Genomic DNA, 26,819 nt, shown 5'->3' with positions numbered 1-26,819 from the left:
TACTCAGCTATGGTATACCACGAGATTTTTACCAGTTCACGACACAAATGCACGAGCAATTGCGAGTGCATATATAAAGTTAACTGGTCAAAACCGAGTGGTATGCCGAAGCTTGGTGTGATTTATTGTTATTATATCAAAACAGTATTGGAATTATGGAATTAAAGGTTTAAAAAGAAGTGGTTTTGTTCTTGTCGATAGCTGACACGTCCGCTGTCCCTGTCCTTACACAAACCAAGGTGGAAGGACAGTCCTTGACACTTCATTGCAGTCTCTGATCACATGATCACACATTAATGTTAGTCTGTAAACACTACATAAGGTGGTGTGGGTCACGACGTCACTTCCGTTCAACCCTCGGTTCATGACAAAAACATGGCCGATCTCACCGTGTCACATGTGTGCTTTCTGTGCGCGATCGACTTACGTTTTCTTAGATTAGAGAAAGGAAAATCCGTCTGAACGAAGAACCCGTCCAAATTTTGCAAGTTCGCATGTGTTAACATCGTTCTATGAGGTAAGTACCATCAATTTTTCTACGAATCGTGAATTTTGTTTGCTTTTTCAACTCCGTATGTCAGCGTGCATCATGGCGTACTGTTGCCAACGGTCGTACTCGGGCGACGTCGTTTGAAGTTAGCAGGCAGACTAAACAGTGAGTGTACAGCTTTGTTATGTGTATATTTAAGAAAACTGGTATGTTGTGTGCGTGAAATTACATGGGAGCCCAACAGCGCCCGTTTTTAATTTATCGATTTCAATGTATTTAGACACTATACTGTATTTCATAGGTGCCTAACACATCACTATCCCTATGTGAAGGCCCTGGTGATTGCAACTTACCGATCGTCTGTTATACTGAATTTTAGAGTAACCATTTTACAGTCAACACGTTTCTGAGAAAGACAAACGACATTCCGCTCGTTTCGGAACCATTCCAGTGGCAGTTTTCATGCACATTTAGTCGTAGTTAAGGTTTTACTGACGCACGCCGTTTGACCTGCGTAACTACCGCATATTTACAAACATACATGTGTTTCTTTTAATCATGTGTACATGTAGGATGTTGAGACAGAGAGCGAGTAATACGCCGACCCCCAGACAACTGAAGAAGAGGCGTAGCAGCCGCTATGATGAAGATAGTGAGGGCAAACTTGGTGATAGTTCCCGAAAGGTTTTATTTGGCAACGGAACCAAAACTGTGAGTACTGAGTGAATCTGTACTTAAAATGAAAAGGTTCTGTTTGTTTGAATTCATTGAGTTTGTCTGGTTGAAACATCTTTTTTCTACTTTATCTTCCAATGCAGAAAAGCAATGGTAAATCTACAGAATGGACTTCTGTAGAAGAGGCAGCATTGGTACAATTCATTGCTTTATACCATGCTGTAGATGAGGACAGAAACAACTGGCCTGCTACAAAAGATCAGCATTTCTGGATGAAATGTGCAGATGCAGTAGCCTGTACAACAAATATGAAAAAAAGGGAGTGTAAGTTTCATTTTCGTACAACTTATTTTCATGTTATTCACTGTCATGTAGGACAATTACATTATCAACTTAATCAAACTTGAACATTACAGACAAGCATAACTACTTATGATGTTTAAAATCATTTTTATACTGTAATATGTATAGTACTACATGTGTATTGTAATATTTATAATAGTCCCCATTTTAACCGTATTAAAGTGATAATCATGACATCATATGCTAATATAATTCAGTGTCATGTGATTTTGAAATGTAAGCAAGGGGATTGTATTGATATACATTCAATCTTTTTTATTTAACAGGGCAGGCATGCAGAACTCGATGCACAAAAAATCTAAAACAGAGATTTACAACTGTCACAGAAGCTGAAGATCATTATAATATTAACTATAATGACAGCTTCAATGTATCCGATAGCAGTGCTTCAGTTTCTTCCACGCCATCAGCCAGTCATCACCCACTTAAACTAAGTTCACCAATGGCCAATTTCAGTCCATCAGCTAAAACTGCCTCATTGCCATCAACACCGGGTGAGTTTTATGGAACTGTACTGGAGAACTTGCACATATTAACACAACGTCAGAGAATCAGCCTGCTGTCTCAGCTTTTCCGGGTGAGCTTGATGGCTGATTTTCCAGAAATTCCAGAGCGCTTTGTGCCCATTAACTTTATCCCACTCATAATGAATGGGATTTCAGAGCTGTCTATACATGAACAAGAAAACACATTTTTGCATTTAGCAAAATGTTTACAGCTTAGAGACAATGAAGACTGCCACAGATTGCCACTAGACAGAATGCCATGGCCTATGCTGGCATACAATTTAAAGTTTTTCTCAGTTGATAAAGCTGAGGAATGCAGCTGTCCTGAAGCCTATCAACAATATATGGAACCATGTACACATATTTCGGTAACAAGTGGTTATCACTGCATTGTGGTCCAATGTGGAATTATAATGTTGTCAAAGATAGTTCTACCCAGTCAGACACCCAAAACCATGCAGAGGATGAAGAAAATGATATTCTGGCAACTGTGCTGAGAGAATGTGAAATTCAGGAGTCCAAGGAAATTAACCCTGAATGGGAATCTATGGAAGAAAACTTAAGAACAGAACATGAGTGTACAGTACAGGAGACAAGTGCAATACAGCAAGACAATGCACATGCAGTAAGTGTAAATTTGCATGATTCAGCTTTGAAATATAAGTATCTATGGTACACTGTAAGTTGACACTACATAGGTGTTTAATTCCTACTTAAACTAAACTTTCTCCATTATTTTTCTCACTTTCAGCCACCTTTAAACACACTCTTTGGCATACTTTCAGCAGCTGAAGAAAGAGAGTTAGAGAATGTGAATGTATGTGATATGGCTGCAACTCATGGAATTGTCCCTCAGACATCAAGAGGTCAACGCATTGTGAGAGATCCTCTAAAGGTAAGTTGCTACTGAAATATGAAATTCAATGTTAAGTATGAAATAACATGCATGCCATACATTGTAATATTTTTGTCTCCCTTTCACATTACCTCTTACAGGCAAAAGTAAATATAGCAGGAATTTCAAAGAGAAGTATTACTCGTCGAATTGAAAAAAGTGGTTTCAGTAAAGATTCAAGCATCCAGGTCAGTGCATATATATTGTGACGTGTTCACTAGGTCTATTAGTAAAATATCTAAACTATTCACATAATTGCTGAACTGCTTGGTGGGTTGTTCTCCATGGAACCAAGAAGACAAATATTATGTAAATTGAAAAACAAATGTAGACTTAAGAATGGCATGCTTCTGTATACATGTACCAACACACCATGCTAAAAACATAGTCTCATTGGAGTAGTGATTGCCTTTACCTTACTCCAAGCACACATCTGGCAAAAGTGATTATTACCCCAAACCTAACTGCTTGTGTTACTATGTGAGTGTGTTCCCGTCTTACAAGAAATCAGCCCAAGATTTGGATATTGAACCTACCGAATTAAATTACGTACTGGTAGTACATATAGCTTGTTGTTCTAGAATGTTCTCTCTGCAAATCACATGTTGATGTTTTGAGCTATAAAACCTCAGTCCTGTAATTTTTATTTACCAATGATTGTTACATTTAAATGTACATCAGTGCAATTTATTATTTGCAAATTTCATTTTAATTGTAGATTGAAGTTTTGAGACATTTGCGACATAAAATACCTGATGGGAGATGGTGGATCAAGGCGGATGCTACAGACATGAGAGCAGGTTTACGGGAATCTGTCAAAAGTGAATGGACAGGTGAGTTCATTTATATGTGCAGCAAACCAGTATGCTTTGAAAAACCCTCCTGTATTTCAAAACCCAAAAAGCCCTGTCATCATGTTTGTTCGAGAGTCTTCTGTTTATACATTTTTTTCATTTGCCAAGAAAAATAAAACTGCACAACAGAAAATTGTCTGCACTGAATATTGCTATCTTTGTTTTGTCTGTCTATCTGCTTAGGTGATGTAGACCTTGGAAATGGAGATCTACAACATTTAAGGGCAGACTATGACAGTAGATTGCTGTTTTCCAAGGGCATCGGTGTTGGGAACAGAAGAAGCAACACGTTGCAAGATTTGGAGTGTCTGAAAGCAAAGCTTGGTGTGGATCAACAATTTCTATCAACAGGTTTGCAGTCAGCAAAGATGGTGTACAGGAAGAAGCAGCAGCAGCACAATGCTTCAGAAGACAGTTTGTTTGCATTAGCCTGGGATATTGAAGGCTATGACAAACTCATCCAATCATGTCGTGAGATATGCAGTGCAGTGCAGCAAGTTATTCAAACTCTAAAGGGGTTGCCTTCTCACCTGAATGTTCCACAGGAACTGTCAACAATCAAAAAGAAGTTGAGAAGTTACACCAAAGGGTTATTTATGAAAAAACGAGATGCTGCATCGCATTTGCTTATCTTCATGGTTTCAGATGAGCAGCGAAACATGAAGCCTTATGCTGTTCCTGTTAGAGCACTGCCGATCCGCACCATTACTGATAATTTCATCCGAGAACTTAAGGACCAGATTAGAGATACCATGAAAACACTTGGAATGGTAGTGGTAGGTATGTAAAACTGCGTCATTATGCATTTGAGTGAACTGTTGTGTAATGAAAACAAGAAATGTCTGTTCACTTCAGTAAGATGACTTTTTCTGTTAATCCTGCCAACTCCATTACGTGAACTTCACAGAGTTTCCAGGCCAGAAAGTCACACCACGGCATGTCAATTCAATAAACCATTTGTATGTTGCACACAATTCTTTATTATTACTGTTGAGTGAAGTAGTCTTGACTATATATGTAAGAATGAATATGAACATAAAATGCTGATACAGATCAGAGAAGATTTTCATTTTCCACTGTAATGGAATCATACTTTGCTTGAAACATACCGTACTTGAAAGTGTTAATAGAATTATCAAATCCCTGATATATTTCAGGTTTTGTAACAGATGGGGAGTTTAACTCACTGCGCACAAAAGGATCTGATAGGCCAGTGTCGGTCATCGAACTAATGAAAGGGGCAAAATTGGAAGCAAGATCAATTCCAGTTTCTACTATTATGCAGTACTTAACACTTCAAAATGACACCAGTAAGTATTACAGAGGATTGTCGGGTATTAATTTGTTCTCTGTCTCTGGGACAGAAAGAGGTTAGATTCAGCAAAAAAAGACTGACATCTCACAAAATCCATGAGTAAATTAAATGCCATGGTGCATTAAAAATGATAGAATAATTTTATTTTGTAATTTGGAAAGAATAATGGAATGAAACATTTCTCATATGTTATTTCACTACTTGTTAACAGATACTCCAACACCAATTCTACAACATCCTTCCATACCTCTGTCAGATGTAGTATGGCTTGCTGAGTTCATGGACTCAAACAATGTCAGTTTTGAAAATAGTATCCACATATTGAAGAGAAAACTGTTTCCGTTTGCCTATGACCCCTACCCATGGATCCCAGGTATGATGAATATCTGTTTTTGGTCTAAAATCTGCGATTTTTTTTCTATCCTGGTAGATGTTATTATTTAAAGTGGATAATACATTCATGATAAAATTGTTCTCAAAAGCTGTATGTGAAAACAATTTATGTCATTCAAAGATTGAAATATTTCTTGTAATTGCCATCAGGTAAAGTTGAATCTCGGAATGATTGCCTCAAGTCACTTATGACTATTTATATATACCGTTGGAAAGTGAAAGAGTGGACACAACACGGTGTGGATTTTACCAGTCATCTGTATGTAACCGGATATGATGAGGATATCCATGAGTACCACCAAGATCGTGAAGATCATGGGCACTTGTTGAAGAGAATTGGTCAGTGCACGAGGTCTGGATCAGTACCTGATATCAACCTTGCTAACTTTGTGAAAGCTCTGCAAGATCCAAACACAGGTCACATGCCTTTTACATTCTCTTTTTAAATATGATAGACACCATTATTATTGCATCAGTAATGGTATCAATACTTAAGGAGCTCTCTGAGACATTTTGTCATATTTGTTTTAGTTCAGTCAAGTTGACTTGAGGAATACCCTTTTACCAAGCATGAGCATTTTGTGTAAACAGGGATTACAGCATGCACTCAGGGGTTTTGTTCATTTATTTTGCAATGAATGATTAGGCGTCTTTCAGTCTTTTTCACGACACACCATATTTTAACAAAATGTAAATGATTATTGCATAACAACTTATAGATCAAACTTATATAAAAAACACTATGATCAGCACCATTTGGATCAAATGTTTACTTCACCTCAACCAGATTTTCTTCATTTTTGTAGGCTTAACTTATACAGCATTGACAGGAAAGCGAAAACAGAGTATCTGTGACGTGGAACGATTATTATCACCTTTTGTCGCCGACTTCTTTCAAGCAAATGGGTACACCGAAGAGGCCAACTATGTTAGGCTTGTGTCAAACTGGCATAAAGCTACAGATGGCCGAGGACTGACAGAAGAAACAAGATCAAAATACAACACTGATATGTTGAACTATATCCTAGATGATTGGATGCCATGGCATGTGTACCTGAAAGATTATTCTACAATGGATCCGAATAGGTAATTATGCAAACTCATTGAAAACGCTTTGCTGGAACAGGTTTTTTCACTTAAAATGATTGGGGTACATTTTGCAGTATTTTCATAATTTCTGTTTGCACTAGATGTTCATGAAATTGAAATGTACAATGACACTTTGCATGTATTATTTGAGACTCCATTTGCCCTCACTGTTAACAAAGGTCACTTAAAACAAAGTACTCGCCTTTGAGATAGGTGTTTTTATATTCAAAGGGGGTTTTTATAACAGACACAATTCACACTGTTTATTTGCAAAAAGGTACTTTTTCCACAGACTGGGTATTGAATCAAATATTGATGTCAGTGTAACATTGCACATTGTAGTCAATGTCAAATTAATGAATTTTTATTTTTACTTTATTTCAAGACATAATTGTTATAGGTGGTTAGTTCACTGTGTTACTGAACGAACACTTACCAGTGTATGTGAATATTTACAGGCCAATTAAGGGTATCAGAGGCATGACAAGAGAAGTTGTGGTAGGGCTTGTGGCAAACATCGAAAGTGCTGAAAGACGAAGGTTGGAGTGTGAAACACGTGGGTTACCTCCAGAACATCCCAGGGCTGGTACAACGGATGATGTGGAAGGGTTCTTCTCCATCTTGCACTCCCTCCTGGGCAGAGTATTTGATCACAAAGCCTTCAGAGATAACTACAGGTAAGGTATTCATCTTTCTATGGCAATGACATTAAACCCTATGTTCATTTGAACCTGCATTCATCTTACTGGAGGTATAAAGGTACCTTTTAAATCATGAATTGTAAAATCAGTCTTGAAGAGGCCAAGATAAATTGGGTTAATTCTGAATTTAAAAATATAATGTAGGACTTTACATACCATCATACTTGAAGTTTGGGGCACTAAGGCTGATGACCTCTTTGACTTGTAACTGGTTTTGGACTTCTTATGTTGCTATTAGAAGGACCCCAATAAGCCCATCAAAACACATGCAAAAACGCTGTGCAGAGAATAGAGGGGATGGAAAGGTACAATCACTTAAAACCCTTTCACTCCATTTCCCTGTAACTAATCAAACTGTGCCATAGAAAACTTTTAATTGGTTAAGACCATTTACTTCCACTGCTTATTTACCATTGGAATGCCTTTTATTGTAATGCATAGTTTTGTGTTACATTTTCATCATGTGTCTTTTCTTCATTTAGGAAAATATGCAATGAATTCGCCAAGCGAGTTAATCCAGATCTACCATTTTATTACTGGACTGGTTCTGAGGACCGCTACACTATTGGGCCTGTACAGAATTTCAACCAACCGTCGAAAGGTGGCGTGGAGCGCCTTGATAAGATCAAGATTCAACGGCGATCTGATCCTGGAGTTTTCCAAGCGAATCGGGCCTCCTTACCTCAGCGTGGCTCATTGACTGTGAGAGCTAGATTCCATAATTTGCCAGAACCCCTCCCACCACCTCCAACATTGCTGTGACAATTTTGAACATTTTCATTTTTAAAGCTATCCCAGAGATATGTCTGTTCACTGAACAGTATTACAGATATAAGTAAAAAAATCATGCAGCAACTATGTTGAATGCTGATGTGCAGTTATTCCTCTTAAAGTAAATTACAGTACTGGAAAATAATGTTTGTACCTGCTACCATACATGTACATACCTTTAGAATAGAATTTTCTAATGTAATACTCCAGAATGCAGTATTTGTGTATTTTATTTTATGTATTTTATTACACTATCAAGCAAAACAGAATTAAGAAAACTCACTTATTCATACAGTAGGCAACTACCTCACAGTCAAACTTTTCCGGACAACTTCAGGTTCCCAAACACTTCCCACCCTTGTGATACTAATTTTGGCATAAAACCCAACCACCATAAATGTAGTTCGGAACTTAATGTGGTTCACTTTTACATCTCTTATTTTGTTTGAATGCAGAAGAGGGTGAATATACTTCGTCAGTTCTTTTTGAATAAAACCAACTTCCACAAAACCGAAGCCTACATCAAAATCGACTGCTATTGCCTCTTTGTCAAATTCATTGTCTGGATCTGGTCTCAACTTTACATTCACAGTTTCCCCAGAACTCAACCTTACATGACCCTGTTCTAGTGTCTGCTGCACCTGTTGAGAGTACCCTGATCCCATAACTTTGAAGGGCAGTGTGTGAATTATTTCCTCTTGTTCATCCTCTGAGATATTTTCATGTGAATAATCACTGAACAATGATTCTGAGGGATCATAGCTTGATTCATCACTTACTGTGAGACTTCCAAAAGAATCAAGGTCATAAATGTCTCCTGTGAAGTCCCATTTCCAAAGTAAAACATACTCATTATTATCCACCTGAATCTTACAATGTTTGTTGCACGTGATCTGCATATCACTTGATAATAGTAGTCTGTGATCTGATGTCTGAATCATGCCATTCCCCAAACCTTGGTACAACTCATTGTTTGCTGTTGAGAACTTGACCCGCGTTAAGTTCAGTGTAATGACAGGGCATGACGGAATGGTCCACTTTAAACTTTCACCAATTTCTTGTATTGTTGCCACTAATTCTGGGGCTGCAACCTGAAATGACGAAATTATCGTTACAAAGAACCCAAAATACAGCAAAGGCAACAAAAATCGCAGAAGTTCCTATGGCAATTTATGGAAATTACAGCAAGGGGTATACTGTCCTGGATAAATTTTGTTGGCACTGATAAAGCTTTTATAATTGAAAATGTACATGTAGTTTTAACTGTCCACGCACACCTAAACATGATTGGGCATGTAGCTGCCATTCATTTAGTACATGGTTTGCCAGTGTTGAAGGCTGACATTAATGATGCCAACTTCAAAATTTAGTATTTTCCAATGAAAAGTCAATGTTTTGAATGTTGCATTATTCTGGGCATATATTTGCACTCCTTTTAAAAATCATACCTTGTTATAGAGGGCTGGTGGTGTGTAGTTATTAATCACTTCCAAGGTAGATGTTGATCGATTGCCTATGGCCAGGTCAAAAGCCACATCACTGTCTAACATACTGTTACTTGTTAAGGAAGAATAACATAACTAGGTACATTCTGTCGGGGAAGTATGATTAACTGGTAATTCATGCATTACAGTGCTTCTAATAAAGGATACTTTCCTGCAAATGGCATGTTGACATGAGATGATCCATCTTCATAATCATTAATTGGCACTGTCTCCTTGATTCTATATCAAACACAAGGTGATACTTAAAACCTTCTTGAAGTTTGATACATACTCCTTTGGGATTTCAATTGATCGTCCTAAATAAAGTCCCATCCTACTTACAGCCTGAAATAAATAAATAAAGTCCTTACAGTCCATTTCATCAAATACATATCAAGTGTTAAATGCAGTTGGCCTAATACTTTGTGGTTCCAAACACAATAGCAGCCAACATTTTGACAGCCAGTACATATTTACTTCATGCAGCACTTCAGAACAAATTAACAACAGTGATAGAATTTCATTCAAAGTTCATAATACACAATTTATTTGTTACTTTACCTTGAAAATATCAGCATCTTTAATCTTTGTGACAAATTCACGAGCTCTAATAATTCCAATCCCAGGTATTGAAGGCAAATAGTCACATCCTGCCAAGACACATAGGTGTCTAAACTTTGCCATTGACCAGTTCTCAATATCAAAGCATTCATCTAACCTATTGGCTTCTACTAACTGTGCTGTACCATGATCAATATCAATCTTTGTGAACACCTACAAAATGACATTGGAAAAAGGAGTCACTATTAGGACATGCCATGTGGTAAAACAGAGTCTTCGACATTCTAATTTGTTTGTTAACAAAACATGCACATGTATAGCTAACACTCATTGTTGACAACATTATAATCAGATTAAAAATTAAACGTCAAGAAATTTTATTTATCGATATATAGGCCAGCTGATGAGTTCACTATAATAAAACAAGTAAACTATTGCTGTAGATTTGCTATCGAAAAATCAAGCCCTTTACAGGGAAAAATTTAAAATATTATGCCAAAAAGAAATGCTTGCAACTCTACCTTTGATGCACCATACACAAGGACATCTGAATCTTCAGTGATAACACCTTGCACTACTCCACATTTTGACAGGTATGCCATTTGAGCATCTGCTTCATATGGGGCAACAATGTAATTAACATTGTGCGCACGAAGTGACTGAAACAAGACAATGACACAGTAATTCACAAAAGTAAACAATAAGAAGATGCCACACCAATAGAAACCTACTTTGACAGTAAAGAAGTTTTCCTTGAACATGGCAAGAAAACTAGGGCTGATTTAAGGTCATGGCATTCTGCTGATCAGACCATGTCACACACTGGACTAGCAAGATGTCACAACAGTGTCCTTAGGCACATTACATAAAAGAACTGAACATAGAATTGACTTTTTACCTTTATCACTGTTTGCACCATCTCTTCTGAAATACTGACACTAGTAGAAAAAAGACGTTGCGCATCAATATACTTTTTTTCATTCCACAAGGCAATAGCCTTCTTCACTGATGATGACCGCTGGCTAGAGATAAAAAACATAAAAGGGTTTATGTTCACAAAGTATCTCCTCTTATATTCAGTCAAAATTAATAAGAAGTCACTGGCCAGCTTTTGTCAGATAAGAGTAAGTCTTAGGCTTGCCTTGTTGAAAGATTGAAAAATGTGACCAATGTGTTATTCCAACAAGTGGCTATGTTAATTAATGTTGGGCATGATCCCAGTCTTCAACTATTCACAGGTAAGTTTACAGAGAACAAAATTACAATGTCATGTTTCTTTTATAAACAAATGACTGTCATAGAACATCAATTCTCAATTATGCTAGAATAAACCAATGTAAACACTGTCAGTCCTACATTCTGTCATTCTGTGAATCTGGATTAATAGATTGCCCTTTAAAGAGTAATAAAGAAAAAGTTTCATATTTGCTATGATGCATTATACTCCACCAACTTTGAAATTACTTACTGTTCACGTTTTTTATTTTCGGCACATTTGGCTGGAAACAGTTGACCATCAAAGACAATCAGTGGTTTCACACCAAATTTTTCCAAGTTGAAGACAACCTTCATAAAATACTTCAAATATCTGAAGCAAAAAAAAAATATAAATTATAGCCAATAACAAATACACTCACCTTGCTATACGGCAACTGTGATACACAGTTCATATTCAATAAAGTAATGACAAAAAAAAAAAAAACACAGTAAACATACCTGTCCGTTGGTATATTCATGGCGATTTCCCTGGCACATCCACAGCAGCCTTTGTGCAAAATGACAGAAGCATCCACTGCGAGCGTTTCACCAGCAAAGTCTCGCAACCAAACTGGTCGTGTAGCTCCATGCGTTTGACTGAAAAGGTTTTTTATACCCATCGTAATGGAATTTCTATAATAAAGCACATATCATGCAGTACACTATCAAAATATCGACAGAGAGTACATGGCTCTGAATCATTGAAAGAAATGAGAGAAATTGCAATGTTCTCTTTGTAGTCACAGTCGCTGCAGTCGTGATTTTGCGTACGTAAAATAAAAATTATTTCGGCTTTCGTTTATTTGCGGTTTGGTATGTTTTTTTTAAATAATGGTTCATATTTGAGAAGAAAACTGAGCTGTAAGTAGGACGAATCGAAAAGCTGCAACGGTATGTTGGCCTACGGTAAGGCTTTTCACGCTCGGCGGCCATCATGCACTTACGCGCCGTCGGCGTATGCATAGCCCCGCGGCCAGTACATCGATAATTACGATTGCTTTCGAATAGACGGTTAAAAACACCAAGCGAGCCAAAAGAATCACAGAGAACGAACTTCGTACTAACCTGTACACAACTAAATGTCCGGTGTCCCAAAAAATCGAAAATGTCCTACGTAAATGCTTCAAAGAAGGTGATCGTCCAGACGCATCGAACGTGTCTACTCAAGGCTAGCCGGAAGTCAAATGAACGGTTACTCATGTTGGAACTCCCATGGTGCTTTGCGCGTGACATTACATGATGAGCTACCTTCAGTTGTTGATCTTATCGGGGGATTACATCTGTAGGTCTATAAGGGGGGTTGCACGTGTGACTTAAGTCCGGAGTTGACACCGGAATAAATTTAAACCTGTGACAGCTGAACGTGTGAACAGACAACACCCCAACTAACAAAGAACTAAATTAATTCGGTGTCGGAGGGCTGGTCCAGGTTCAGTGCTCCGTACTAAACAAATGGCTTATTTACACGTGTGACAAGAACACCGAACTGGACGCCGAACGATTTATTGTCTTCGGGCTTGCGGCCATTACTACAATGGATGGTGTTCAAGTAAGAAGCTCTCGCGATCGCGGCAATCATTGGTCACAGGAAGAGATCAGGCTACTAATTTCAATCTGGAGAGACGAAAACGTCTATCCGTATGATGGACGGCACGTCGAGGGATCGGCAAGTGTATGAAGTCAGGGAGAAGGGACTCGAGAGGACAGCGGAACAATGCCACAACAAAATCAAACGGTTGCGAGCTCAGTTCAAGTCCGTGTCCGACAACAACCGTCGTAGTGGCAGAGCTAGAAAAACAATGCCATTTTACGATGAGTTGTAGGTAGTATAGGGAAAGCAACTGGTAGTAAAGGGAAAGCAACTCCACACATCGTTCATATTTGGGTTGTTTGCGTTTTGTGTATGATATTGTGTATAATATAAGTGTATATCATGTTTGGCTGTTTTATGTAAAGTGTTGCTTAGCCAGGGCGAGACGTACCCGTAATCTACGTGTCTTGTGTTAATCCGCACTGGAGCGGAGAGACTACTGTGACACTACGATCCTTTGGCGCTACGCTTCGAAAACATGCAGTTTTCTTCATCAGTCGCTTAAAATTCATTTTTGATTGGTGAGACGTGTTGAATGGTTGATTGTTTTTATTTGGTAATATGTTGTTCCACTATACGTTTGTTGTTCAAGTAGGGAAGCTAGAATGTCTACTGTTTGATCTTGTTGTGTTTGTGTAGGTTCGTGTGAACCTGAGTTTGAGCTATTGTAGTTATTGTGAAGTCTGGCGCTTATAAGTGTGTCGCCTATATTTCTGTTCCTTCTATATGCGATTATTGGTTGGTTTTGGAACCCCGGGGAGGGGTACCTGGTCTAGGGAGTGGTAGGGGTGTGCGGCCGCACGTAAAAAAACCCGGGGCCATTTTAGACTTAAAATCTCGTTACTTTAGGACCCCATTTTAGACCTTATGACCTTTTACCCATGTCAAAAGTCATAGTGTCAAAATTTGCAAAAACGTAATTGGGTAAAAGCAAGCATTTGCGTGACCGAGCTATCGGCAGAGCTTACCACTGCATGTACGGCTATGTTGTTGCTGGCCAAGCCATGATTTCCCAAAAACATTTTTGGAAATACTAAAAAAATTGAGTGAAAGAAACTATCTTTCACCCTCACAAAAGTTTTGTCCAGCTTTTGAAATTATCACTTATCTGCAGTTACAGTCTAAACTGGTGGTTTTTAAAATTCCAAACTACAAGCAGCCTCGCCGTACTTCAATAAGGCACTGCTAGTTTTCCAATGGTCGACCTGTTATGATAGTAGTAGTAGAGCCATTTTGTCTCGATATTTTCTATTGGGCAAAATTCTTCCATATATGGAATTCTGACCAATTAGTGACAGTGTTTTAAAACAAAGTCTGTATTTACTTTGGCAAAAGCAAAGGGGTCTCTTTAATGGTCCCCCTGCCAGAAAAAGATATCGATGCTTAATTCAGTGCAGCTCAAAACCCTGTGCTAGGAAGACGGGAACTGACAGTTCGATTTCTTCTTGTGTTGCACTCAAAAATCGACCCCATTTTAGACCCTGGTTTACTGTGAATTGATACCCCCATTTTAGACCAAGTTGCTGAAATACCCACCCATTGGGCGGCACGTATCGAAATATTGGCAAGTAATGGAAGTACCCCCCCCCCCCCCGGGCAAAGGTAGTACGCTCCACTGTCGTGTCACATGGACGAAAATTTTGAAAGGTCACGTTAATGTACTTCCGTATTCCGACGTACGCCCTCTATATGCCCACTATATTTACGTCTCGTTATCAGATCGGCCGAGGGCAACCGGAAATCAAGAACATCCTGGTCAGGCTAAGTGAAATATATTCAATTTATTTTAAAACGCACATTTAAGCGTTGGGTGATAGGGCCGGGGTCGTCAAATGCTAAAAGCTCGTTTTTTATTCTGAATACAAATGATTTCGGTTTGAAAAATTGCAGGGATGAGCAGTTAGGGACGGACCATTATATCTTTGGTGGGGGGTGGTCAAATGAAATTGTGATTTTTTTACAATTGTAAATTTCTAAAAAAAAATCGAAATGAGAAAAGCTGTGCTAATTTTTTTTCTCAGTAAATTTTCAGATTTTTATTTTTTTTTAGTTCGACACTATCTGAGCTACAATGTGCATCCATATCACTAGCGCAAATAAGATTGCGTGCTGGAACCCCAACATACATATGGCCTAGTGATTATATTGCTGATAAATTCGCTAAATGTTGCAGATCATCTTTTGACAAGCTGAGTAGCTAGTTTGCAAAGTATAGTGAAATTTGCATATATGTCTTTTTAGCAATTTATGCCATTTATGGTCAAAAAATCTGTATTCTCTGAAAGGCTTGTCCAATTTCTTTCAAATTTGCTACGTAAGTCCCTTAAGATTTGTTAAATCGTGCTCTTCTCTTGGTGGAAAATTTTTTCATGTAATTGTCATTCAGCATTTGCTACACACAAACGATAAGTCATGCAGATTTCATAAGTATTTGCTATAGAGAAATCAGTCTTCTCCCCAGGATTTTATTACAAGAGAGCAAAGAAGTGGTGCAAAGCACCACAAGCGACCGCCTAAGCGGTCGGTGGGGGAGGTCAGGAGAGGGGTGTCCCCCCTCCTGCCGTTTGAGCTTTTGAAAACCAGAGATTAAAATGGTGTTATTTGGTGGAACCCTGGCAGTGGCAGTCCCCGGGTTGGTGGGTACCCATGCTTGTTACCAAGTTTGAAAAGTACCCACTTTCCTAGAATATTTCTGAGAAAAACACCCCCTATTTGCGGCAAATCTGGAAGAAATTAGCTGTAAAAAACATACCCTTATTTTCGAAATCTAGGAGGTTAGTATGTTGACTTCCAAGGTTGTCCCTGGAGGTTGACTTTTTATACATGTACATACATCATAAATGTTTGTACTCTCCTGATTTTAGTCACATTCATTTTCTTTGTGAGTGAGACTAGACCAGATTTGGTGTCCTAGGGAAATTATGAAAGGACTACTATCTCGTAGGTTACTCTGAAAAAGTACCCCTTATTCTCGATTTCGCGTACCTAGAATCTCCGAGATGACTGAAGAAAAACACCCCTTTTCCGTGAATTTGGTAACGCGCATGGGTACCCACCAACCCGGGGACTGCCACCACCGGGGTGGAACTTGGGAGTATTTTTTCAGACTTTTTTGGATATAAAAACTCAAAGGAAAAGAAATCTGAGACAGTGTTCCATAAATTTTATTCAAGTTCACTGATTTCATGAAGATAACATTTTTGAAAACGAAAACATAGCGACCGTTATCTTCTGCACCAATTCTTGCATTCATCATTGGAATAAAATGCTGTGAAATAAATGACCTGATGTTGCCTGCATCTGTTCATCTTGATCTTAAAAGGCAAATAAACTTTCTTTCTTGACAACGATACCATAGTTTCAATGTTTTACGTACCTGCTTGGTTTGTACGCATGAAACGAGTAGAAAACAGGCTCTATAATTTCATAATTTTCAAATGATCAGAATACAAAAGTCCCAAAAAGATAAGATGATCACAACTTCCAGTATAAAGGATACAGTATCTCTAAATGTATACAATAAAATTAAAAATGTACCTGGAGGATGTACTGAAAAAACGCAAAGTTGCTTCCTGTCGGTAAAATGTAAAAATATTCAAGATTTTAAAGACTCTTGCAGATTTTTTACGCATTTGTATTCTTATTTTTTTTTAATTTTGCAAACTAGTTTGAAGAATTTTTTCCTAACTTTCTGCTCTGATTTTTTTTTTCTGTTTTTGATCACCCCTTCCCAAGATCTAATGGTCCGTCCCTTAGGCCTACGTAGAAACGCACGGTTGAACAATTAAGCTTGCTTTATTAATCGCTATGAACAAAGTCCAGGGGGACTTATACATTCGGTCGTGTCCGTCCGTGCGTCCGTCCGTAAGACCGTGCGTCCGTCCATTTTTCGCAATTTTCTAAGAGATGCCTTGAGCGCCGTTTTTTTTTATCAAACTCGCTAAATACAACAATTATCTTCAGACCTAGTTTAAAAATCATCAGCGACTGGCGACCGTATGTATGTTACAAAAATGTTATACTTCATATATTTAACCAGAAATGACCGGGGATTTAGCAGAGGTAGGAACACATAAGCGTCATAGCTGCTGGCCTGAACATGGGCTGATATAAAACCAAGATACGAAATAAAGTACTGGAATCGTGTACTCTGCACCTTACATTTTGGAGAATACCCAAAGGTTTGGAAAGACATACGAGCCTTGCTGTTTGCCCGGTAGCAGGCAATTCCACAAGAAAATCTAATACAGAAATCAAGTACTAGAACCACAAAGACGTTCATAAAGAAAAGATAAAACATAGTTGATATAGTGTAACACTTGGTATACAAATCATTGGACTATAACAATATTTAAATAGCAAAACATTGCCTCTTCAAGTTACGATAAATAGTATCAAACTAAAACAATACTTAGTTTCCAAACTATAATCAAAATGTCAAAGTGCATTTAGAGTTCGCACTTTAGTAGAAAAAAAATATTTATTAGTATTCGTTACGGTATTGAATTTCAACCTCCTCGATACTGACACAAATTTTTTTGTGTGATACTTTTATCAACAAACTTATAAAGAATATCTTGTTTTGTTATTCAAGTTATTATATAAATACACCAAAAATTATGGCTGTCTCTATGCAAGGGTATCGACTTACAGTAGATGATTCCATTTTATCATATACCCATGCCCATATTGCTACATCCTAGTCACGTTCGCCGTAAAATATCAGCCGTGATATTTCACGGTAAACGTCGAGATACGCACGATGAACGTCATCATTTTAGAGCTTTCCCCCGAACTACATTAGCAGTTTGTTGGTAAACAACGTAAACAACAAAATGGCTGCCGCTCCCCGCCTGCGAAGCGATGTCGCCGACGTAAAAACTTGAAGGGCTTCGAGGAACACTAGTATTTCTGGTTGCAAAATACGGAATATCACGTTGAGTCTTGAAATTTTTCCCATGGTATTATTTTGGTCAAGTTCTAGCAAACATTCTGCCGTTCGCACGGCGCCGGCACTGTGCACGGTCTCCACCGAACAGGTAGTGAGCGCGTGGCGTGACAGCGATGTCGCGCGCGCGCGACAACTGTTGACATGGCAACTCGAAGGGTAAACTAACAAAATGGCGTCCTCTCCGCGCGAGCTCCGTGCCGTACGACGATCGAAATCAGGATAGATTTAAAAGCTGAGCAGTTTTTGATCGGGTACAGATGTAATAGCATATTGCACCTTTAAATATCCCTGCTGTATGACGATTTTTGTATCCCGGTGTCTTTCTTCTTGGTTTCATTGAGATATGGACGACTTGCAGCGATGTCGCGCGTGATTGTTGACATCTTCGTCGAATACTTTATGAATGAAGCCTGTTCACATAAACATTCTGATATTTATGCGCAAGGCGTAATAAAGTAAAGCCTCAAAATTTAAGGTTTTTCGTTCTATTAGTAAAAATTCCCTAAATTATGGGCATGGGTATATGATAAATCGGTTATTACCCAATATCGCCTGTTCCTTGTGTCGTATCAGCATTCGTGTCATTTGTGCTGCGTCAGACACTCGACTTCGTCTCGTGTCTGACGCAGCACAAATGACACTCATGCTGATACGACACAGGAACAGGCGATATTAGGTAATAACCTCTAAGTATACTCTTCAAACAGGAATTTAAAATGGCCAGATTCAAGTAGTTTTGTAAGAAGTGGACCATTGTTTGTGCTTGTTGATTTCACATGTGACATTAAAGACTGAACCGTTTTCAGCATCCTACATCACCCTTGCCACTGACATCCTACATCACCTTTGCAACTGACATTCTACATCACCCTTGCAATTGACATTCTACATCACCCTTGCAATTGACATCCTACATCACCCTTGCACGTGACATCCTACATCACCCTTACAAGTGACATTCTACATCACCCTTGCAAGTGACATCCTATATCACCCTTGCAACTGACATCCTACATCACCCTTACAACTGACATCCTACATCACCCTTACAACTGACATCCTACATCACCCTTACAACTGACATCCTACACCACCCTTGCAAGTGACATCCTACATCACCCTTGCACGTTACATCCTACATCACCCTTACAAGTGAGGAGAAACGATGGCGGAAAGACTGTCGTCCACTATCTTGCATGGGAAACTTTGAGATACGGATATGTACAGTGGTGCAGTCTTGTGCAATCCGATATGTGCTTTTAGTTTGGTTTTTAAGAGAGGGAGTCCCCGTCTAGCATCAAAAATTTTCTGAAATTAATATAGTGCAATCTGAGAGGTGATCCATTTATTTTGCTCCAGGTAAAAAGATTTTGAAACTGACATTGAACACTAATATTTTTATTACCCGTTTTGCATGATCAGTGTTTGTGTTTTTCAACAGCCAACAGTGATATTACATTTTGCAAAAAATGTCAGTCCTCAGTTTGCCAAGGATTGAATACCAGGAATATGCAGAAATGGGAAATCTGCGACCAGAGTTCTTGTGTCATTTGCAAAATCTTACATTTCTGTAAACGATATTAGAAGACCATCAGCCAGAGTCAGTATTTTTAAAATCCCTTCATTATTTGTATCCTCGCCGGCCGTGCAATTTCTCGAGCTGCCAGCTTCTCATGAAAAACACGACTACGGTATGGTGAAATGTCAAAGTGGTTTTTGAACTGAAGTACATTAAAATATATCTTTCTGTGATTATAAAGGGAGAATTCACAAAAGTTATGTTTTGTCCTCGATCCTGTGATTTAAAAGAGAGATCGATATGTGCAACAGTGCAGTCTGGTTAATTCTGAGAGGTATTTTCGATTTGTTCTTTTTTCCAAGTAAAGCTGTAAGAACACCCCGCTTGAGAGCGCGAGTGGGTGTTCCCCCTCTCGCATCAAAACATGAGAAATTGATGTGTGCAATGGTGAAATCTGATAGGCGTTTAAATTTATTTCGCACAGAAAATTGGGTAACCTCCTTATTTCTCTTAGCGTTATGAGCAACCCCCTTGTAGCTTAACTTTTTTGAGTGACCCCCTCGCATTCGTCCCTATGCCTTTAAAAAATGACGGCTCCCTTTCCCAATAGTTACCGATATTTGAAATCCATCCCTGTATTATGTCTAGGGGGATAAAATCTCCGATTTAAAAAAAAAAAAGAAAGAGAAACCGTTTCTTACTCCGAGATCTTAAAATGAGCTCCAACAAGTAGTAGCCAAACAAATATTGTAAAAGTTTGAGAGTCTGTAAAACTGTCCCACAGGTGCATTGTAAGTTAATGCATATTTTTTTAAAAACGCACGTTTGCATATGTTTGCACTAATTCTGTCATAAAATCAAAATCGAGTGTAAGTTGAATAAAACGCTCAACAAATCCAGGGAAACAGGAGATAGGTGATTGACAAGAATTCGAATGGGAAAGACAGGTACACCCCAAGCGAATACGGAATGGTTTTAAGCAGAGTTTTGTATCTTCCAAGACTTCAGGCTGGCGTACCAGTATAGTTCTGACGACAATGAGAAATGGCGCTGAACTGGAGGATATTAACCTGAAACAACACATTGTGCAGCCCTCCAATAGGCGAGTGGCAGACTCACCTATTTTTAAGACTTAATGTACCCATTTTACATACGGCACATCATACGCCATTTGAAAGCTTATTATCTCTTCTCCAAGAAAATTGACGATATGGAGCTGCCAAGTAGGACCATATGTTGGGAATCACGTGTATGGTGTAGCTCCGCCCACCCTTTCCTTTACTAATTATGTAGATTATGCATTGGGCGTGTCATTAGTTAGTCGTGTCATTCATTGATTCTAATGATTATTCATACTACACTGTATATATGGACCTGTGATAGTAATAAAGGTCAAGATTTGAACTTGGTCATACTAAGACACAATACAAAGCTGTCTCCGGCCTATTCTGTCTCTCTCTAACCGAACCTACCCCCAAGTGTGTAACCCACATTTGTTGGTGCCGAGACCAGGATACGAAGATGTCCAACGTAGAGAAAGACAAACGTTGCAGAGGGGGCCACCGCTCGCAGATGACCAGACTCATCAACAAGGCTGAAGAAATCGTCAAATCCAATACTCCACTACAACCCAGCAAAATCGATGTGCTGAAAGCTACCATTGCGAGTATGACGACGAAAATACAAGATATCAGAGCCTTGAATGAACGAATCCTCAACAATATCGAAAACGACGACGATTACAACAGAGAATTCGTAGAAGCAGACGATTACATGATTAGAGTCAACAAGGACTTGGTGAGATTCGAGGGATTTCTACAACGCCTAGCAAATCCTTCAACCCCAGCCGACACCAGCAGTCCCACACCAGAGAACAGTCACGTAAGTCAACCCCCAGATTGCAGTCAACAAACAACAAGGAAAGTCAACTTGCCGAAGCTGACGCTGACTCCTTTCAGTGGTGACATTCTCACCTGGCAAAGTTTCAAGGATGGATTTGATGCTGCCATCCACAACGATACAAGTCTAACTGGTGTCCAAAAATTCCAATATTTGCGGGCACATCTCCGTTGCAAAGCAGAACGAGCCATTCAAGGGCTACCACTGACCAACGACCACTACTTGCAAGCAGTCGACGTACTAACTGAAAGGTATGGTAAACCTCAGACTATAATCAACGCGTACATGAAGGCCTTATGGCAACTCGAGAAGCCAACCTGACAACGACAATATGGAAGGCTACATTCGCGGACTGAACGCACTCGGCAAATCAGATGACACTTTCGGAGATCTGCTGATTCCGATAATCCTAGAGAAATTGCCTGCGAACGTTCGAAAACAGATCTCCAGAGACAAGGGAGATGAAGCTTGGACATTAACGAGTCTAAGAGAATCAATTCAACGAGAAATAGAAGCCGACAGAGCAGGTGAGACTACTATTGACTTTGAACTCGATCTTACCGATCAACCACCTGCTACCGCCGCCTTTCTGACAACGACTCGTCAGAAAGCACCGAAACCACAACACTGTGCGTTTTGTAAGAAGACAGGGCATAAACCTACAGATTGCACGGTTGTCACCGACAAGACAAGACGACTAGAAATCGTCAAACGAGACAAACTGTGCTTCAACTGCCTTAGTGGTACTCATCGTGTTTCAGACTGCAAATCGAAATTCAAGTGTCAGGTCTGCAAGCGCAAACACCACACAGCAATATGCACCGGAGAGACACCAAAACACCCAGCCGCAACGAGGGATGACGTTCGTACCTTGGTATCGTCCGATGTCAGCCGAAATTCATCGGTGCTACTGAAGACCGCCATCGCAGACATCAAGGCTAGAGGATCAACGATGTCTGAATCGGCAACGCTGCTCTTTGACGACGGCTCGCAGAGAAGTTTCATCACTGAACGTACCGCCAGAGCAATCGGTATAGACTTTAATAACTGTGACTCTGAACTCATAAACGTCTCCACACTTGGAGCGAAATCCACTGGTTTACGATCATGAAGATTGCAGAAATTACGGTAATTATACCTAATGGTTGTAATGTTAACATACGTGCTTTAATTGTACCTCAGATAACTACACCACTTAGAAATCCATTTGAAGTCTAGTGCTAGTATTGTCAGATTATCATATTTGCGAGAGTTGGAATTAGCACACCCTGTATCTGATGCGTATGATTTCGAAGTTTCAATTTTGGTAGGAGCAGATTTCTATTATTCATTTGTTGGCGATCACGTTATCCGTGGACAGGGACCCACTGCTGTGTCTTCTAAATTGGGTTATTTGTTGTCTGGGCCCTTGTCACATCCAAATTCCAGTTCCCTCCCCACCTCTACTGTAATGCATGTTGCCACACATACTTCCGGGGAAAATAGCTTGCTTCAAAACTTCTGGAATGTTGAGAGTATTGGCATTATTGACGACCATGTTAGTCAACAGGAAGTTACTTATGATAGTTACACCAAAAAACAAACTACGCTCTGAAAACAACCGATACGTTGCTAAACTTCCCTGGCGCCAAGACCACCCCGCATTGCCGACAAATCGAAATGTTTGCGAAAAACGAACCCGCGCGATGGTACAAAGATTAACACCGGAGATTAGACAAGTGTACGACAAACTAATCACAAATCAGTTGGAACGCGGTTTCATAGAGATAGTTACTAATGATGATGTAAGTTCAGGCCATTATTTACCTCATCATCCCGTAAAGAAAAATTCCGATACAACGCCTATCAGAATAGTTTACGACTGTAGCTGCAAGGTCGGAAACAACCCCAGTTTAAACGACTGCTTAGATGCAGGGCCATCACTACTAAATGATCTTGCTTCGATTATGCTCCGTTTCCGCATGCACAAATTTGGCGTTTCCGCAGATATCGAGAAGGCATTCTTACAAGTAGGCCTAGAGGAGTCCGATCGTGATTTCACAAAATTCATGTGGTTATCGGACCCTGACGATCCAAACAGTCCATTTCGTATTTACCGCTTTAAAGTCGTGTTGTTTGGTGCCGCATGTTCGCCGTTCATTTTGAACGCAACCGTCAAGTTTCACTTAGAAAATGATGGATCTGAAACTGCCGTAGATCTAAGCAAAAATATCTATGTTGATAATGTTTTGAGTGGACGCGACTCTGAGCAGAAACTCATAGATTATCATACCGAGGCAATTAATCTCATGAAATCAAGCGGCTTTAATCTTCGCGAGTGGGCTACTAACTGCGAAATGTTGCAAAGGCAAATATTCCGTGTTCAGATAGCATAGCAAATGTACTTGGTTTACGCTGGGATACAGATTCAGATTCACTTCGCTACCCAGATAAAGAATTAGACAAAGCAACAGAAAGTGAACCACTTGTTACGAAACGAGAAATTGTTAGAGCAACTGCAAGTTTGTACGATCCTCTCGGTTTCATTACTCCCGTACATATCAACGCTAAGATTTTCGTCCAGAAATTGTGGAAAGCACAACTTCAGTGGGACGAACCGCTACAGAGCGATCTCCGAAACGAATGGGTTAAGATATGCCACGAATTACAAACAGTTTCCGAAATACAAATCCCACGTTACCCATTCAACTCAGATACCAATGAAAGCAAATTTGAATTACATGCGTTTTCCGACGCTAGCAAGAAGGCCTACGGCGCAGCAGTTTATTTACGCAATCCGCAGACGCGCGAAACTGCCCTTGTACTTTCCAAAAGTAGAGTAACTCCAGTCAAACCTTTGACAATACCACGCGCAGAACTCATGGGAGTTTTGTTAGGATCTCGTCTTCTGAAATTTGTTCACTCCAGTCTCAACGAACAAATTAGTATTGACAAGTGTTATTTGTGGTCTGATAGTCAGGCCGTCCTATACTGGTTGCAAAACAATAAGAAGTTGCCATGTTTCGTTAGCAATCGAATTACTGAAATCAAGGCCAATGAACTCATTGGTGAGTACAAATACTGTCCTACAACTGATAATCCAGCCGATCTATTGTCTCGCGGCATTCTGACGTCACAACTGGCTGAAAGCACGCTATGGTGGCATGGACCACAATGGCTAAAATTGGGAGATTGGCCGGTGGCCGGTTTGCGAAGTCTTTGATAGTCAAGTGTTACACGTCACTGATGAAATTAACGCAGCAGAAGCTTGCAAAAGTACGCGTGAACAACCTGTTGCTACTCATGTCGGTATCTCCGAAATCATAGATTCTACTGACTATAGCTCCTTGACTAGACTATTACGCGTAAGTGCTTATGTTCTACGATTTGTGAACAATCTGAAGAGCGAGGAAAGGACCGTAAACTTGATCCCTTGACCGCACAAGAAATCAACGCCGCTGAAAGTTTATGGATCCGTGATACTCAAAAGCGCGCTTATTCCACAGAAATTAAGGCGCTTAACGATAAACAGAAATCAGCTGGCCCATTAGCCCACCAACTTCGCTTGTTTATTGACAAAGAAGGCTTCGTTCGTGTTGGTGGTAGGCTACACAACGCGCCATTAAGTTGGGAAACTAAATTTCCGCTTCTCCTTCCCCGAGAAAATCACTTCACAAAATTGATAGTGATCGCCGCTCATTGGCAAATAAAACACTCCGGATCACAGACAACAATCACACACATTCGGCAGAGATTTTGGATTCCACAAATTCGACCGTTTGTAAAATCAATATTGAGAAGATGCGTTGTCTGTCGGATAGTGTGCGGCAAATCCTACAGAAAACCAATCCCCGCACCCCTACAGAGTTGTAGATTGAGTGATGCTCCACCCTTTACTGTTACTGGCGTGGATTTTACGGGTGCAGTGTATGTCTCAGTAGGAAAGTCTGAGCAAAAAGCGTACATTTGTTTATTCACTTGTGCCGTTACTCGAGCCATACACTTAGAATTGGTCGCAAACCTCAGTAGCGAGACATTTTTACGAGCCTTCAGGAGGTTCGCCGCCAGACGCTCCCTGCCGCGCAAAATTATGTCGGATAACGGATCCACATATTTATCAGCCGCGACGGAAATAGAAAACATGATGAAATCAGTACCAGTACGGAACTATTTTGCAAACTGTCGCGTAAATGGACTTTCATTCCAAAACGTGCGCCGTGGTTTGGTAGCTCTTGGGAACGACTTATCGGCTTGACTAAAACTACCCTCAAAAAGTTCTCGGTCGATCGTTCGTATCAGTCGATGAGTTACAAACAGTTCTTGCTGAAATTGAAGCTACGTTGAACGATCGTCCACTGACTTATCTTTCCACCGATTCCAACGATCTTTCACCCTTGACCCCTTCACACTTGTTGCATGGTCGTCTTATCACAACTTTGCCATATTACTCAATCGATGAAGAGGAGCTAAAGACCCAACATTTGGTAGCCAAGAACGTCTCCAGAGGAGATCAGAGTATTTAGGCAAAATTCACACTCATTTCTGGAAAAGATGGTCTCAAGATTACCTCAACACATTGCGTGAAAGAGATCGAATTTCAGGGAAGGGAGCCATTCAGAATCAGATAAGGGTGGGTGATGTTGTTCTAGTGGAAGACAAGTCTGTCCCACGGATAAGGGGGTCTCTTGCCATTGTTGAAAACTTAACACAGGAAATGAACAAGTCTGTCCCACGGATAAGGTGGTCTCTTGCCATTGTTGAAAAACTTAACACAGGAAATGATGGTTTAGTGCGTTGCGCTTACATCAGAACGCGTACCGTCAAAACTAGTAGACCTATCACTAAATTGTATCCATTAGAAGTTAATTCAGAAGTTGAAAATAATGAAACGTGCGCCGACACTGACAAAGGTGCACATACTACAAATAGTAGCGTGAACAGTTCACGACCAGTTCGTGAAGCGGCTATTAAAGCCCGTCAACGACTAAAGGAAATGTCATCAATTCTGTATTAGTAAGTTTTTGTTTCAGACTCGCATTCACTATCTTCAGTGACTGCTTTGTAGTTTTAGAGTTTACTTTAGTTTGTGAGATTTGTAACTTTGAACTTATTTCAGTTGTGATTTCATTTGACGTTCGCTATGAACATCCGTTAGATTGTAACTTACAGTTATTTTTTGAATTAGAGATTAATGTAACGTTTACACAAAGTATTTCCGTCATCTTATTTGTAGTTTCTTCTGTTAAAGCTTATAACGAAGGATTTAATTAAGTATAGTTTATATAAGGATTTGCATTAGAGTTCTCTTTGAAGTTTGTATCACGCGCCACAAACAGAAGCAGATTGTGATTTAATCCGTACCAGGCGTACTTTCTTATCAAGCATGATTAGACACCAACCGCCATTGATCTTTCAGATTATTCTTTCCAATCTTACGCTTATCATTGACACTTTACGTTTGGGATTTATTTCGTGTTGTTTTTGCATTTGAATTCAGTTGTGTAAGATTTTTGATGTACTTTATTT

General features: G+C 39.5%; 3 protein-coding genes across 6 annotated transcripts; 2 read left to right on the top strand and 1 right to left on the bottom strand.

Annotated features, from left to right (window-relative positions):
- Positions 1–364: 364 nt before the first annotated feature.
- Positions 365–8,584, top strand: LOC139126579 (uncharacterized). Its single transcript, XM_070692645.1, has 14 exons — positions 365–517; positions 1,063–1,201; positions 1,309–1,489; positions 1,795–2,659; positions 2,786–2,929; positions 3,031–3,117; positions 3,648–3,762; positions 3,967–4,563; positions 4,941–5,093; positions 5,310–5,471; positions 5,642–5,908; positions 6,298–6,577; positions 7,039–7,257; positions 7,764–8,584. The coding sequence occupies exons 4-14, from the start codon at positions 2,387–2,389 to the stop codon at positions 8,041–8,043; spliced, it is 2,577 nt and encodes an 858-aa protein (XP_070548746.1). The 5' UTR covers positions 365–517; positions 1,063–1,201; positions 1,309–1,489; positions 1,795–2,386; the 3' UTR covers positions 8,044–8,584.
- LOC139126580 (uncharacterized) lies at positions 8,272–12,541 on the bottom strand. 4 transcript variants are annotated; one of them, XM_070692647.1, is made up of 9 exons: positions 12,420–12,541; positions 11,814–11,987; positions 11,566–11,685; positions 10,996–11,119; positions 10,619–10,756; positions 10,098–10,310; positions 9,705–9,881; positions 9,501–9,603; positions 8,272–9,143 (listed from the first exon to the last, which is right to left on the bottom strand). In XM_070692647.1, the coding sequence occupies exons 2-7, from the start codon at positions 11,972–11,974 to the stop codon at positions 9,777–9,779; spliced, it is 861 nt and encodes a 286-aa protein (XP_070548748.1). In that variant the 5' UTR covers positions 11,975–11,987; positions 12,420–12,541; the 3' UTR covers positions 8,272–9,143; positions 9,501–9,603; positions 9,705–9,776. The 4 variants fall into 4 exon arrangements, with proteins under 4 accessions (XP_070548748.1, XP_070548749.1, XP_070548747.1 ...); XM_070692648.1 differs by lacking the exon at positions 10,619–10,756; XM_070692650.1 differs by lacking the exon at positions 9,705–9,881 and having other exon boundaries at positions 9,027–9,143; positions 9,501–9,559; positions 10,296–10,310.
- Positions 12,542–21,645: 9,104 nt separating this feature from the next.
- LOC139126575 (uncharacterized) lies at positions 21,646–22,425 on the top strand. The gene has a single exon (XM_070692642.1). It carries the CDS (start codon positions 21,646–21,648, stop codon positions 22,423–22,425), a length of 780 nt encoding a protein of 259 aa, XP_070548743.1.
- Positions 22,426–26,819: the final 4,394 nt, after the last annotated feature.

The sequence above is a fragment of the Ptychodera flava genome, unplaced genomic scaffold (assembly GCF_041260155.1).
Source record: "Ptychodera flava strain L36383 unplaced genomic scaffold, AS_Pfla_20210202 Scaffold_102__1_contigs__length_287319_pilon, whole genome shotgun sequence".
NCBI lineage: Eukaryota > Metazoa > Hemichordata > Enteropneusta > Ptychoderidae > Ptychodera > Ptychodera flava.
Note: the sequence above shows the minus strand (reverse complement) of the source record. Positions and strands in the feature narration are given on the sequence as shown.